The 15,497-nt window shown below is 41.6% G+C and overlaps 1 protein-coding gene across 1 annotated transcript in view; it reads left to right on the top strand.

Annotated features, from left to right (window-relative positions):
• The window catches only part of kdm2aa (lysine (K)-specific demethylase 2Aa), a 72,829-nt gene that overhangs the window by 15,920 nt on the left and 41,412 nt on the right, over window positions 1-15,497 (top strand). Inside the window, exons 10-17 of the mRNA XM_037690014.1 lie at window positions 1,338-1,464; window positions 3,269-3,504; window positions 3,597-3,674; window positions 5,426-5,583; window positions 5,797-5,920; window positions 8,337-8,465; window positions 10,760-10,843; window positions 12,782-12,814. Of these exons, the coding sequence (XP_037545942.1) occupies window positions 1,338-1,464; window positions 3,269-3,504; window positions 3,597-3,674; window positions 5,426-5,583; window positions 5,797-5,920; window positions 8,337-8,465; window positions 10,760-10,843; window positions 12,782-12,814 (969 nt within the window). The remainder of the gene's footprint in view (window positions 1-1,337; window positions 1,465-3,268; window positions 3,505-3,596; window positions 3,675-5,425; window positions 5,584-5,796; window positions 5,921-8,336; window positions 8,466-10,759; window positions 10,844-12,781; window positions 12,815-15,497) is intronic.

Raw genomic sequence — 15,497 nt, 5'->3', positions numbered from 1 at the left:
CACACACACACACACACACACACACACACACTTTTACTATAAAACATTAGTTCAGGCGGCGCAGTTTCTCTTTCTTCGTGAACAAATCCATTCCACTTGATTAATAGGAGAATACTCAAGCCACTAAAACTCCACTCCAGGTTTTCCTGGTTCCCTCCAATTCTCCGTCGCTTCCTGCCTCTGCAGAAAACGCGCACAGGTGGAGGAGGTGGAGGTATCTGTGTTGCTTGCTCGCCAGTTTAGCAGCTTAGTGCGAGCAGTGGTTGGCCGGGGGGTTGATCATCAACATATATTCATGTTAGGAGGATGTTTGAGAGGAGCTGCGTCTGTAGCATCTTATCTCAGCAGTAACTGAGAGGCTGCAGGTGGAAGAGACTCTGTGTGTTCAGGTGCATTAAAGTTGAAACATCTTTAAACCCCCACACCTTATTGTCCTCAAGCTTCATGACAAACATCATTTAGATGAGGAGTGTTGAACACAAGTAAAAAAGTCCAGTGGTGATGATTTTTATTTCTCTATAAACACAAATAGTGTCGACCTGACGTGTGTTAAAGTGTATTAAAGTTAAATTGTCTTTAAACCCACAGCTGAATTTACACAAACTTGGTGAGAACATGATTTAAATGTGTGGAATTAAAGGAAATTAGGTGAAATGCTGCTTTTTTGTTCACTAGTGAACACCTTTTTTTACGTGCACACATGTGCACGTGTGCACACACACCTACACACATTGTGTCCCCCCCACATTACGGATGCTTCTGACCCCCTTGGATCACGGATACAGGAGGTTGAAATGAGTTTCCTCTGCAGGGTAACTGGACTCTCCCTTAGAGACAGGGTGAGAAGTTCAGTTTTCAGGAGAGACTCGGAGTAGAACCACTGCTCCTCCACATCCAGAGGAGCCAGTTGAGGTGGTTCGGGCGTCTGGTAAGGATGCCCCCATGGTGCCGCCCTAGAGAGGTGCTTCAGGCATGTCCCACTGGGAGGAGACCCCGGGGAAGACCCAGGACACACTGGAGAGACTGCGTCTCTTGGTTGACCTGGGAACACCTTGGCGTTCCCCCAGAAGAGCTGGAAGAGGCTGTGGAGAGAGATGTCTGGACCTCCCTGCTCAAGATGCTGCCCCTGAGACCTGACTTCAGAATAAGCAAATGTTGGATGGATGGATGGAATTAATGATGATTACTTTCTTTACGATCTTACGTTTGTTGATAATGCAAGCATTTAATCAAGGTTTCACCCAAATCTGGTTTGTAAGGAACACAGAAGAGTGAGCAAAGCAGCATGGGGTCATTAAATAACTAAAATAAATGTTTCCCTTTCACCTTTACCTCAGGTTCCAGTGAAGTTTCGTTATCCCTTTTTCTATGAGATGTGCTGGTATGTGTTGGAGCGGTATGTCTTCAGTCTGACCAAGATCTCTTACCTCGCACCCGAGTTTCAGAAACACTCCCTGGGCATAGGTATGTAAACAGCTATAGTAGTTGCAAATACATTTAAACTCATTGTTTGGCTAATACCAGTCATTGAGACACAGCGTGGGAGGAAACAGGGTGTCAAGAGTCCAATACCTGCATTTGAGTGACAGGTAATGTAGAATGGGCACCAGAGGACGAGTGGAGCGATACTGTTATCAGGGAGTTTCTGACAGTGCCAGAACAGTGGTCGTCAGTGAGAGGATGAGCAGGCATGTGTCCCTGAAAAAAATACAATTATTTTGTGCACTAACTTGTCCTGCAGTAACTGTCTTTAAAAACAAACTGCTTTTTTTCCCACAACCTTTAACATATTTACCATATTATATAATAGGGCAGCTGGCAGAAATCCTTTAATAATGAACAGACATTCTCGTTGAAAAGTCGACAACTACAGGATCATTTTGGGATTAACACATCTATTCATTTATAAAAAGATATTTGAAATATGCTGGCCACTTAAAAATTGAATAAAAATTCAAATTACACCCACTTTCTAATGTACTGTACAGAGATATAAAACCTAATTATAAAGCAGTAAACTTTGTAAGTTACATTCAAATAAAATATTACATGTTGAAAACTAATTCAATCTAAAAATTATCCATAATATTAATACTCTGCTTTAGTTCAAATCCATTTTGTAGATTATAATGCGTGTCTGCTAAGTATTCCTTTTCGACTCAGTCGATGTAGAAATATTTAATGCTGCAGTAGCTCGGCGGTCAGTAATCGGTGTGGCTGAGGCCTCTGAGGCTGTGGGTTCAAGCCCAGGGTAGCTCGGTGATCCCCCCAAAGATGGCTGTATGGGAAAATCTAAGTAGATCTAAGTAAATACTAAGACCACCCTGTTTGGCAATGAAAATCACACCATGTTCAAAGTCCTCTAAATCAGGCCTGTCGTAATAAACAATCAATCCATCGCATGATAAATTAAAATTATTGACCTCATTTTCATTTATTGGCTTTATCGTTTCTTCGTGTCTCTCTTTCTACTGAAAACACTGGATGACACAAAGTTAAACTCTGGTGAACTTCACTGACCCCTCCCTTTCTCTTTTCTCTTTAAAATCTGTTTTAACGATCCAAAATCAAGTTTTTGGATCGTTAAAAGCAGCTAAGCTGAGAAGCTAAGCTACGAGCTAAGCTAACAGGCCAACCTCTGTAAAAAACCTCCGTCGTGTCGAAGCTCCAAAATTCACGGTTGAAACCCGTGCCTTCGTGTAAAAAGTTTTTCTCTGCAAAAAGAAGCTGAGAACTTGTTTACTGATATTAAAAGCTTTGTGTGAAAAATGCTATGCTAAAGAGCTCAAACCACACAGAGCGTCCGCCATTTTGAGCAGTGGAAAAAAACGGAATGAGAGAGCCCATGTCACGTCAAGGGGCCTCCCTCCCATTTTTCTTAAAGACACGCTGCTCGCTCCCTCACTATCCATACTTTGGTTCAAACAATCTTATACTGCCATCTGGTGATTGAAAATAGGTGCTACACTCAAAACAAATTAACCAACATTTCTTCTTAAATTTGACAATAATTACTTATTATTGTCAAATTTCAAACAATATTATCGTTTATCACAATAATGTCTGAGACATTTAATCGGCCAGCAAAATTTGTTATCGTGACAGGCCTCTACAGAGTTGCTGCTGTGTGATCGGCAAAGCATCTTGTTGCGTTAACTAACAATGTAAAAGATGAGCCTAGTCAAGTTGTCGTGAGAGTATTTATTGTTATGGCTCCACTGTTTGATGCAGTGTGGTTGTAAGTAAGTGAACCGTTTCATTGTTTCAGGTCTTAAGAGAACTGATTCAGCACACGAGCAAGGGTCGGAGCAAGAAGAAGAAGGTTGCTCAGATGAAAAGGGTGTAGGTCAGCAGTCTGACAAGGCTGCACCCAAAGTTCATTTGACTCCTCTGGAACTGGAGGGGCTTTGGAACCTTTTGGGTAAACTGGAGTTGCTACCTTCTAACAAGAAGTGTGTCCCAGTAGGGATCCAGAACGCGTCAGCACTCCTTACTCATGTCAAGGTACATCGGTGTGTTGGTGCCAATGATGTATTTTTGATATCTTGGTTTCTTTTCTTTTTTTAATTTCACCCTGTTTTGTTGTTGTTCTGCAGGCTCTGTTGAGGGAACACGCTAATGATAACCCCAAATTATCATACACAGGAAAACCCATCATCAAGTGGCCGCAGAGAGTAAGTAGTCTTCACTTTTTCCATCAGGACTTCCCCAGAATGTAGAAACCTCCTGGATGTACAAGGTCCTTATCCCTCTGACCACAAATGACACACCATTGTACTGTGCATATAGGAAGAGTGGTACGTGGTCTGGTTTACTGGACTCATCTCATGGTGACTGCAAATCTTTTTATTGTTGTTGTTGGTTTTTTTGTCGGTGGCACAAACAAACCATGGGAGTCCAATCTTGGAAAAAGAGACTTCACACAGTGACAGATTTACCAAAACTCATCTGTGTTCTTTGTTTAAAACAGGTCTCTTTTGTTAATGAGTCCTCGTGACTCAATGAGACTAACCTGTAGAAATAAAGATTGAATCAGAAAATTCATTTTGACATCTGTATCAGGGAGTAACAAAAACAAATCGTTCTAGGAACAAATTAAAACAAAATCATTGCACCGAACAGAAACTTTGTGCCTTTTGGTTTTCATGGAAGCTGCTGTAAGGGATGAGGCAATGGGAGTATTGGGAGAGAGATTTTGTTTTCCCTTGTGCAGTATCAAAAATGATTATATTGTAAATATCTAAAACATCAAAGTTCATCTTTCACCCAAAACACTTCATCAGTCCAAGGAGCCACAACAAACTCAGTCTTATGGAAAATATCTTTAAATATCTATTAAAACGTGTAATGGTTGTATTTTAGTCATCTGCATCTAAATCACTTGGAGTTTGTGTTTTCTCAGCTTCTAAAAACACAACGTAGCTCACTCCAAACTCCGGTAGCTTTGGCCTGAGCTTTGAGGAAAGCCACGTGTCTGTGATGATGGTTCAGACGTTACTGATGGCACAAGTGTCGGTCAGGCTCAGAGGAGGACTTGTTGATCCTCGAATAGGGCTGAGGATGTATGTGGTGTGAAATAATGCCATTATCAAACGGTCATTTTGTTTCTCTTCTAACAGCTTTATTTTTTGCTTCACGTGCCTCAGTTTCAAAGCCTGTTGAAATATGTTTGGAGCAGTGGTCATTACTTTAATACCAGTCCTTATGTGAAGCTTCTGGCCACAATGTGCTGCATTTCTGTTCAACCTGAGCAACTTCTGACTGTGCTCTCTTTGTGACACTGGTTGCTGTTTTACATCCGGTTGTTTAACGCAGTGCTGATGTCAGGAGTTCAGTTTGCACGTGTGTGTGCACGGTGCGTATGAGAGCAGATGTAGTTGGTTGTGTGTGTTTTGTATGCCTTCACGTTGTATCACTCATGCACTCTAACAACAGGACAGACACGCTCTGTCCTGTCCACTACACTGTAATTTTAGCTCTGGACTTGGACTGATTCAAAGTCCCTCCTGCTGTTGGATGCTGTCAGGACATTTGAAACGGTTGTTTTTTTATCCCAATGAGAGAATGAAGGTCAGAGAATCAATATCTGTGATTCTTACTTCACTGCATAAAGTGTTGAATTTAACAACAATACAACGATTTAAGGATAATTAAAAAAATACCAAGACCTATGTTGTATGTTGGGATACAGCACCAAATCATTGCGATATTAACTTTTGTTCACAATGCCCAACCCTAGGTCAAAATGTTTAGTACTGCAAGTTCCAATCCGAGGATAAAAAAGAATTCAAGAAAACTGTGAAGATCTCCGCGGGAACTGTTTAGCTCTGGTTCCTGTTGTGGACTAATGGCTAATAGCTTTTGTTAAAATCGTGCTCTTTGTTTTTTCAACCTCAGCTTCTCAACTTTTTCTTCCTTCCATTAGCCGTCATGGTATCAGCCTCCTCCTCCTCCTCCGCCGCCACCACCGCCGCCTCCCCCCCCTCCTCAAGCACCTTCTCGTCCTAAACTACTATCTACACCCATCAACCCACGACCTCAGAAACCGGCCTCCATGTCTGTGCTGAGGCGCCGCAGAGTCAGGTAACAGGCTCATGTGCACACGCTTGTTCGTGTGTTTCTTCTTGTGCGATTCGTGCACCTCAGAGTTGAGTAAATGTACATCTGCAAAAGTAACTCTGTTATTATGGTTCATTAGAAGAGACAAAACTCGACCATCCTAAAAATGAATGCATTTGTGAACGTGTCTCCATAGTTCCCAGATCGTTGTTTTCTCTCCTGCTTTGCTTTTCTCAGGTGTAAGCGATGCGAGGCCTGTGTGAGGCCAGAATGTGGGGATTGTAACTTCTGCAGAGACATGAAAAAGTTTGGAGGACCAGGCAAACTCAAGCAGACGTGTGTGCTGCGACAGTGCATCTCTGTGAGTAACGCCACTCTTCTTACCTGAATATATCTTGTTGCAGTGTTTCCCCTACATGACTTGTCGTGGCAGGACGCTCAGCTCGTCCGGGATTTTTGTCCATTGGGGGGACGGATGCAGAAACACGTCTGAGCTGCGCGCCGTTTGTATCAACAGTTTTTGAGCGGGAATGGGGGGGACGGTTCAGCGCGAGCCTCTAGCTTTTTAGCTAGCGTGCTGTGCGCTGCTAGCTTAGCGTTACGTGAACGCCGGCAGATGGCGACTGGGGGACCGTTCGGTTGAGTAGGCTGGTCTCTTGGTTCTGTTGACGGCTGAACCTGGCTGCTATATTGGCTTGGACCAAGGCATGGATGGCGCCGCAGTGCTGGAGACACCAGCAGCAGCAGGAACCCCGGACTGGGCGCCATCATTGACTGAGCCAAACTCCTCCACATCGTTCTGTTTTCCTAATCGAATTCTTAATGTCTTTTCAGTTTTCTTTAATCTGAAAATACTTTTTTACACAAACAAATATTTTTACATTTTATGCCTAATAAAGAGTTAAAAAGCTTAAAAGTTAAAAGTAATTGCAGGCTGTGCCCAACAGTTATCATAGATACTATAATTATTATGACAGGAGTCATGTTATGTCAACTACTGTACAGGTGCTGCTCATACAATTAGAATATCGTGAAAAAGTTGATTTATTTCAGTAATTCCATTCAAAAAGTGAAACTTGTATATTATATTCATTCATTACACACAGACTGATTTATTTCAAATGTTTATTTCTTTTAATGTTGATGATTATAACTGACAACTAATGAAAACCTCAAAATTCAGGATCTCAGAAAATTAAAATATTATTTAAGACCAATAAAAAAAGATTTTTATAAATGTTGGCCAACTGAAAAGTATGAATATGAAAAGTATGAGCATGTACAGCATCAATACTTAGTTGTTGCTCCTTTAGCCTGGATTACTGCAGCAATGCGTCGTGTCATGGAGTGGATCAGTCTGTGTCTCTGCTCAGGTGTTCTGAGAGTCCAGGTTGTTCTGATCGTGGCCTTCAGCTCTTCTGAATTGTTGGCTCTGGTGAATCACATCTTTCTCTTCACAATAACCCCATAGATTTTCTATGGGGTGAAGGTCTGGCGAGTTTGCTGACCAGTTAAGAGTCATGGTCCTTAAACCAGGTGCTGGTATCTTTGACACTGTGTGCAGGTGCCAAGTCCTGCTGGAAAATTAAATCTGCATCTCCATAATGTTGGTCAGCAGCAGGAAGTCTCTAAAACTTCCTGGCAAATGGCTGCATTGACCTTGGACCTCAGGAAACACAGTGGACCAACACCAGCAGACATGGCCCCCCAAACCATCACTGACTGTGGAAACTTGACACTGGACCTGAAGCAACATGGATCCTGTGCCTCTCCTCCTCCTCCAGACTCTGGGACCTTGAGTTCCAAAGGAAATGTAAAATGTACTTTCATCAGAGAACATAACTTTGGACATGTCTTCTGCTGGTGTTGGTCCACTGTGTTTTCTGAGGTCCAAGGTGAACGCAGCATCTGCCAGGAAGTTTTAGAGACTTCCTGCTGCTGACCAACTTTATGGAGACCTTCTTGCTGAGAGGCGGCAGCTCGACCAACCGAGACACCGTGCCGCCCCGCATCACGCATTTATCAAATCTTCTCATGAAACACTTGATTTTTCTACTGGGCTCTTAACTTGGCTTGAGATGTTGGATTTTAATGTTTGTTATTTTTATCTATTTTTTAAATTGTTTTAATTAATTTTATTGTTTTTATATGTTATCAGTGTACAGCTCTGTTTTTTTTAAGTGTTTTATAAATAAAGTTGTTTTGTATTGTATCACTTCTACGATGGGCGATTCTGATTTTTATCTAGTTGTCCAAAAAAAACAAAAAACTCCTTAAAACGTCTTCGTTTGATCCAAAATGCTGCCGCTGGAGTTCTGATGAGTTGGAAGGAAAGATTTTGTTTCTCTAGTTTTAGTTTCTCTCCATTAAAACATTAACTGATTAGAACACTGCAAAGAAATTATTTTTAATTATCCAGTTCTTTTTCAACATATCCCCAACGCCCCCCCAAACGGTTTTTGAGTTGCTAGTATACGTTTTTTTCCACAGCAGTAGAATAAAAGTGGTTGTTTTAATTGAAATGTTTACAAGTAAGAAGTTTTAATGTTATTATTCTTTTGACTTTTCCTCTTCGGGGTCTCCACAGCGAGTCCTCCTCCTCCTCCGTGTCACTCTGTCCTCACTCCAACTACCTTTTAATGTTATTATTGGTGTTAATATTATCATTATTACTGAGAAATGTTGACATTATTTCTTAAAATGAATGAGTCTTTTTGCAATCTTATTATTTGTATAACGGGTGCTCCTGTCCTATGACTTTCTTTTTCCCCATTTAGCCGGGCCTTCCTTTGTCTGCTGTCTGTGAGATCTGCAAAGAACCCAATCAGGAGGAAAGTGGGGACCCCTCCCTCACACTTATGGAATGTTCCAGCTGTGCACAGATCGCCCATCCTGCCTGCCTCAAGGTACATTATAGAATCCATGCATGGCCCAATACTAAAGTGTTTGTCTCAGTCTTGATCTATCGAAGATGATGGCAACTGCAACTCTAACCTCAAGTAAACACAACACACACCTCATCTTAGAATATCTTTACTCAGCACATATGACAGTTCAGGTCAAAGTACTATCATTTTAAAGCCACAGTACTATACAGCAGTCCCTCGTTTCTTGTGGGGGTTCCGTACCCTGCCCCCATGTGATAAGTGAAACACCGCACAGTAAGGATACAGTAGTCCAAGTTCAGTTCAAGTACAGTAAACTTTGTCGTGACGTGCCAGGCTGCTGTCACACTCATCACCTGTTACTCCCAATCTCCCTCCTTTAATAAACAATTTACATTTAAATACTGTAATATTTGCATGCATGAATTGTTTATTTTATAGTTTATTTATTATCTACCACAGTATTTAAATGTAAATTGTAGAGAAGAGAAGCGCAGCAGGACAGCAAAGGGTTAACCCTTCACGAAGCCTATGCAGCAGAAGAATGTGCACGTGGCAGAGATCATGACAGGCTGCAGGAGGGAGCTTCCCCCTGCACACAGGGTGCAAAATCATTTAAAATAATTTATTTTAAATAAACCACCCATGGCTCATCCATCAATCAGCCAATGGTGTCATGTCCAATCTTATTTTGAAAAACTGTGATATTGCGAATTTGTGCAAAACGAACTTCAAAGTAGTGAGGGACTACTGTAGTTCATAATTTCTTATCTGGCAACCTGGCTGTCATGGAAACTACAGCGTTTTCATGTAAACCCTCTCATTTTTCATTAACCCCAATAAACACTGAATAAAACACCAACATTTCCAGAGACTGTTCTGTTTGGTGTCCTACAGCATTCGGTGCACATGAATTAAGGTTGCATTCCCCTGCTTCCTCGCTGAGCGGAGTTTGTTGCTGCCTCTCCGGCGGGATCGTGTTGGGCGGCTGTGGCTGAGTGGTCGGAGCAGTCGTCCTCCAATGCAAGAGTCGGGGGTTCGAATCCACCAGCAGTCACATGCCGAAGTGTCCCTGGGCAAGACACTGAACCCCTCATCACCTCTGATGTGTGTCCCATCAGTGTCTGAATGTGATGAAGCTCTGATTAGTCTCTTTAGAATGATTTGTTCAATTATCTTTGTAGAGATCTAGTAGCGTGAGATCGATAGGCGGATAGGTGCAGCGTCTGCAGTGAAGCGGGCGCTGTACAGGTCTGTCGTGGTGAAGAGAGAGCCGAGTCAAAAGGCGAAGCTCTCAATTTACCGATCGATCTACGTTCCTACCCTCATCTATGGTCACGAGCTTTGGGTTGTGACCGAAAGAATGAGATCTCGGATACAGGCGGCCGAAATGAGTTTTCTCCACAGGGTGTCTGGGCTCTCCCTTAGAGACAGGGTGAGAAGCTTGATCATCCGGGAGGGACTCAGAGTAGAGCCGCTGCTTCTCCACGTCGAGAGGAGCCCGTTGAGGTGGCTCGGGCATCTGTTTAGGATGCCTCCTGGACGCCTCCCTGGTGAGGTGTTCCGGACACGTCCCACCGGAAGGAGGCCCAGAGGAAGACAAAGGACACGCTGGAGGGACTATGTTTCTTGGCTGGCCTGGGAACACCTCGGGATTCCCCCGGAAGAGCTGGCCCAAGTGGCTGGGGAGAGGGAAGTCTGGGCCTCCCTACTTAGGCTGCTACCCCCGCGACCCGACCCCGGATAAGCGGAAGAAAATGGATGGATGGATGGATCTTTGTAGAGATCTAGTATAGAGCTGTATGAATGGGTAAATGAGGCACAGATTGTAGTAAAGAGCTTTGAGTATCTTGATTAGATAGAAAGGAGCTGTATAAGTACAGTCCATTTTCCATTTAAATGTGGCTTTATAGTAGGTAGATCACTTTGATTTGGTCATTTTAGGAGGAACCCGCAAGCTGAAAAAGTCTGGGTACCCCTGGTCTATAAGGTCCTTTAGTATTTTAAGAAGCTACAGTTGACAGAAATGTTGAAAAAACCCAGAAAAAAAACTCACGTAACGCTGGTTAACGATATCCTACGAACCTGGTGTTTTTCCAGTAGTTTCCAGTACAGTCTAATGGGAACTATGTATAGAGATTTTAAGAATTTTAAATCCTAGTTAAAAATAACAATAATAATCTGATTAGTAAAACCCAATAACTGAACAAAGACGGACTTTTTTCCCCTCATGATTCTAGATTTAGTCACAACCTAAATTCATGTTTTGTTTTCTTTCATTCCAATTTCTTCTTTGTCTCCGTCGGCCTTGGCAGATTCATTGTGATGGAGTGGTGAATAAAGACCTGCCTAGCTGCTGGGAATGTCCCAATTGTGTCCAGGGGATCACTGATCGAGAGGTATGCAACGCCGCTACTGTGACTGATGATCACTTGGTTTCTGTGTGTTTTACTTCTTAGAAAGGCTCGATTATTTACTTTTTACTCATCCACAAGTGACTTTTTTTACATTAGCAGATGACTATTGTCTTCTGTCTGTCTGTCAAATGAGAAGCAGCATTATTTGTACACAGGTTTTATTCTTTATAGAGTTACAGTTTTGTTGTTGAAACAATGTCTGAGTAACACACTGCATTATGCTAAAACAGTAAAAAAGTAATTTACAACCAGTGCTTAGTTAGGAGCACTTCCTGGATTCATTATTAAATTAAGATTCTCTTTTAAACCTTGCTCAGAATCGCACTATATTCAGGCGTGGCATCTCATGGAAACTCTATATCCCCAAAGTCTGTCACTACAGAGCAGTTGCATACTTATTATAGAGACCCTGCCTTTAGAACACCTGGCATTGTATCTTTTCCTTGTAAAGATCTGAAAAGCTCTTCAGCTGACAAAGCCTGGCCATTTAACTGCTCCTAGCTGTCAAGGTTGTGTGCTAGCTAATTGGCTACTGCTGGTTCTTCTCTGGGTAAAGTGGGTGGCTGCAAGGCTGATGATTTTGTCCCGTAGTTGCCCAGCCTCCTGTGAACTCACTATCTCAGGGAAAAATCTTACAACCCCACTGCTGTATTATTGAAGTGCAGGTGTTAAAACGTCACTTGCCTCAAAAATGAAACCCTGTCTATCTGAGACTTTGGTAAAAGCTGGCAGTTAACTGAGTGATGATGGCTCTGCAGGTGTGGGCTTGGGGAATATGATGAAATACCCATTCACAGTTTTCTCACTGTATGAACATCTTCTCAACTCTAAAGATGACGTGGACATTGATTTGGACCTCGGTCAGGAGATTGAAGATGACTAAGATGCCATTCTGCCTCCTGCCCAGGTGTCATGGCTGGGCAGCTCCTTTAGCAATGAGGCTCTGCCCTCCGGTGCCTCGCCAACTAGACTTCCATGAGGTGCGCATGCAGGCTGCAACCCAACAACCTATTGAGAGACCTGCATTGCAAGATGACAGAAGCAGGGAAATGGATTCATATGATGGAAAAATTCCTGCCAGTGAAATTGTTTGTGCTCACTGTCAACGTTTTTGAAAGAAATGTGGCATTTCTGTTGTAAACCAGGTGTCTATCAAAACTTATTCTTTCCTGGAAACAGCTAATGGCGTGGCGTTAAGGCTCACAGACTCCCTCGTTCGTGGAGCAGTTAGTAGCTCCACTCTCACAGATGCAGGAACAAAGACTTTTTTTTTGCAGTCTGCATCCAAATCTCTTCAGATATCGCTCTTCCCAGCATTTTTGTTCATCACAGCTCACTTACCTACTCTCTGAAAACCCCCAGCTGGTTTTCAGGAGAAGAGAGAGAGTGGCTTCCATCTTTCAATGACCAATAGCTGATTTTTGATTCTCCAGTCCACCAGAACACAATATGTCAATTATCAGAACTCTACAGCATTGAGTCAAACATGTCCCCACAAGGACAGAAGGGAAGGACAAAGGAACACAAAACTCAATGATTCAGATTTCTTATATTGCCAAAAAATATTGAAAGAGATTAAGTGCCACTCCTCCCAGAATTGAGCCCCTGTAAGACTTGATGCAGCCTGGGTGGTTTCTTGCTCCAAATAAAATTCAGATTCAGACAATTGACCTTGTACAATAAAAGCTCAAGACACAGGAATGAAATGCATTAAAATTGATATAAGAAATGTGGAAAGATGTTGATTTTAATGGCAGTAATTCTTCCAGCAAGAGAGCTTTTAGTGTGATCATCACTCAAGATGTAAATTAACCCAGATTCATTCACCATTGGATTATTTAACAGCATTTGCTTTTTATTTGCAAATAATAAGAACCGAAGTCTTTACTTAAGAGTGACATTTTCTCTTTTCCTTCACAGTCTAAAGGTGAAAGAAGTGATGGTCTTCCAATGGTGAGTGTTCATCAGGTCTTTGAGATACTAATTTTATTGAATAAATTACCTTAAGACTTTATGTATGTCCTCACGAGACACAGGCCAGTATGAGAATCTGACAGTAGGACAACGCTGAGTAAAAAGACTATTTCACAGAATTATGATATAAAAGCAAAACTTTGTAAATGCATCATATGATTAATTTGCTTTTATTTAAAAGCAAAAATACAATTACAATTATTTTTGTTGATTAAATATATTTTACATGACTTAATATACCGTCATTTTATAAGTACAGTAGTCTCTCGTTTATCACGGGGGATCTGTACCCTGAAGACCTGTGATATGTGAAAAACCATGAAGTAGGAATATTAGTACAAAAAGTAAGCAGTAGTTGGCTGAGTGGTTAGAGCAGTCGTCCTCCAATGCGAGAGTTGGGGGTTTGAATCCACCATCAGTCACATGCTGAAGTGTCCCTGGGCAAGACATTGAACCCCTCGTTGCCTCTGATGTGTGTCCCATCAGTGTATGAATGTGATAAAGCTCTGATTAGTCTCTTTAGAATGATTTGTTCAATAAGTTTTGTAGAGATCTAGTATAGAGCTGTATGAATGGGTAAATGAGGACACAGATTGTTGTAAAGAGCTTTGAGTATCTTGATAAGATAGAAAGGCGCTATATAAGTACAGTCCATTTAGTTTAGTTTAGGATTTATATATACACTGCCTGACCCAAAAAAAAATGCCACCTGGATTTACCTAAGCAAATAGACACAAGCCTCCTATTGTATAATTACTGTATGGGTGATTATGTTTCAGCTGCAACAAGTTATTTAACTTCAACTGGTGCAATGAGTTGCTTCTCACTTCTCAAACAACCATGTGGAAAGACACATGACGTGGTCGTGGAAAAGATGTCAGTATGTTTCAGAAGGGTCAAATCATTGGCATCAAGCAGAGAAAACATCTAAGGAGATTTCAGAAACTACCGTATTTTCCGCCCTATAAGTCTCAGTTTTTAGCATAATTTACACGCCCTTGGACTTATAGGCCGAAGTGACGTATTTAGGGATTTTTTTCCCAATGTTTATAAACCAATTTTTGGCTGAGATATGATCGTTTTCATTCATTCTGACTGAAAAAAAATTGAGCAGTACCACTTCCAGCCACTTGATGGCAGCAGAGTAGTACTAGCAGTAAGGCATTCCGTTGTATCATGTAATGGGTAAACGTGGCTGTAATGACAAATTCAAAAAGTTAAGACAAAAACAACTGGACTTTATTTATTATACTTTTTACTTTTTTTTGTTTTTTTTCTTGAACTTTTTTGAATTTACCATGTCCTGGATGACTGAGAATCTTCACCAGCTATTAATGCAGGGGCGGCTGTGGGTGAGTGCTTAGAGCAGTCGTTCTCCAATGCGAGAGTTGGGGGTTTGAATCCACCAGCAGTCACATGCTGAAGTGTCCCTGGGCAAGACACTGAACCCCTCGTTGCCTCTGATGTGTGTCCCATGAGTGTATGAATGTGATAAAGCTCTGATTAGTCTCTTTAGAATGATTTGTTCTATTAGTTTTGTAGAGATCTAGTATAGAGCTGTATGAACGGGTAAATGAGGCACAGATTGTAGTGTAAAGAGCTTTGAGTATCTTGATAAGATAAAAATGCACTATATAAATACAGCCCATTTACCAGCTATTACTGATGCAGTTGGCTTGCCATAGTCTCCCCACCTTCGTTCTGCTCACTGCTTGGTCCGACCGTCAAACCAGTTGCACCTTCCCGGCGAAATGCAGCTGATTTGACCATTAAAGTGCATTTATTAAGGAATAGTTCAACTGAGACACACCTTTGCTATTATTTTGAGCAAACAAATAATTGTTTTTAGGCATTTATCTTGTCAGAGTCAGAGAGATTTATTTGTCATACACACCACATGTGGTACATGTGTAGGGCTGCAACAACGAATCGATAAAATCGATAAAGATCGATGATTAAAAGCGTTGGCAACGAATTTCGTTATCGATTCGTTGTGTCGCGCTATTATGCGTCTTTCACGGCGCTGCAGAGCCGTTTCGTTTTGTTCACGGGCAGTTCATTGTCAATGCTGACTGACTGAATAAAGTTTGAAAAAAAAAAACTGCAGCGCGAGTTGAACAGAGCGAGGGGGGAGGAGGAAGCAGAGCAGAGACTGTTTTCAAAGGAAATGTAAGTAAATTTTACAAATGACCGACGCAGCGAAAACTGTTCGACCCAAGTCCTTCAAAGTGTGGGAGAACTTCACAAAGATAAAAAATGAGAAACATGCAGCTTTGAAAATCGCCGACACGACACGAGAGAACCACGGAGATAAAACGTAAACATGTCGGAGTCACGAGGAGGAGGAAGGAGCTGCAGCAGATACAACATGTTTCACTCCCAACTCGTGTTGCAGGTGAGTCTCTACAATTTAACACTTTGTTCTGTTTCAAGAGAGAAAACGTAACGTCAGTCTGTCTGGTAGATGAAGCTGCTGCTTGTTTGTTTGTTTATCTGATTAATGACGGTGATAGAGAACATGTGTGTTACTTTTTATTTAATTTAATTGGAACAAGCAGTGTTTAAATGTGATTTATTAATAAATCTAACACAAAGATAATAATTTAATGATTAAGCTTCAACTTTTAATTTGCTGGCAAAGTCTGAAGACACTGCAGGTATG

This window comes from Nematolebias whitei, chromosome 16, assembly GCF_014905685.2.
Source record: "Nematolebias whitei isolate Nwh7 chromosome 16, NemWhi1, whole genome shotgun sequence".
Lineage (NCBI taxonomy): Eukaryota > Metazoa > Chordata > Actinopteri > Cyprinodontiformes > Rivulidae > Nematolebias > Nematolebias whitei.
The sequence above is the reverse complement of the archived record's forward strand: the minus strand, read 5'-3'. Positions and strand labels throughout refer to the sequence as shown.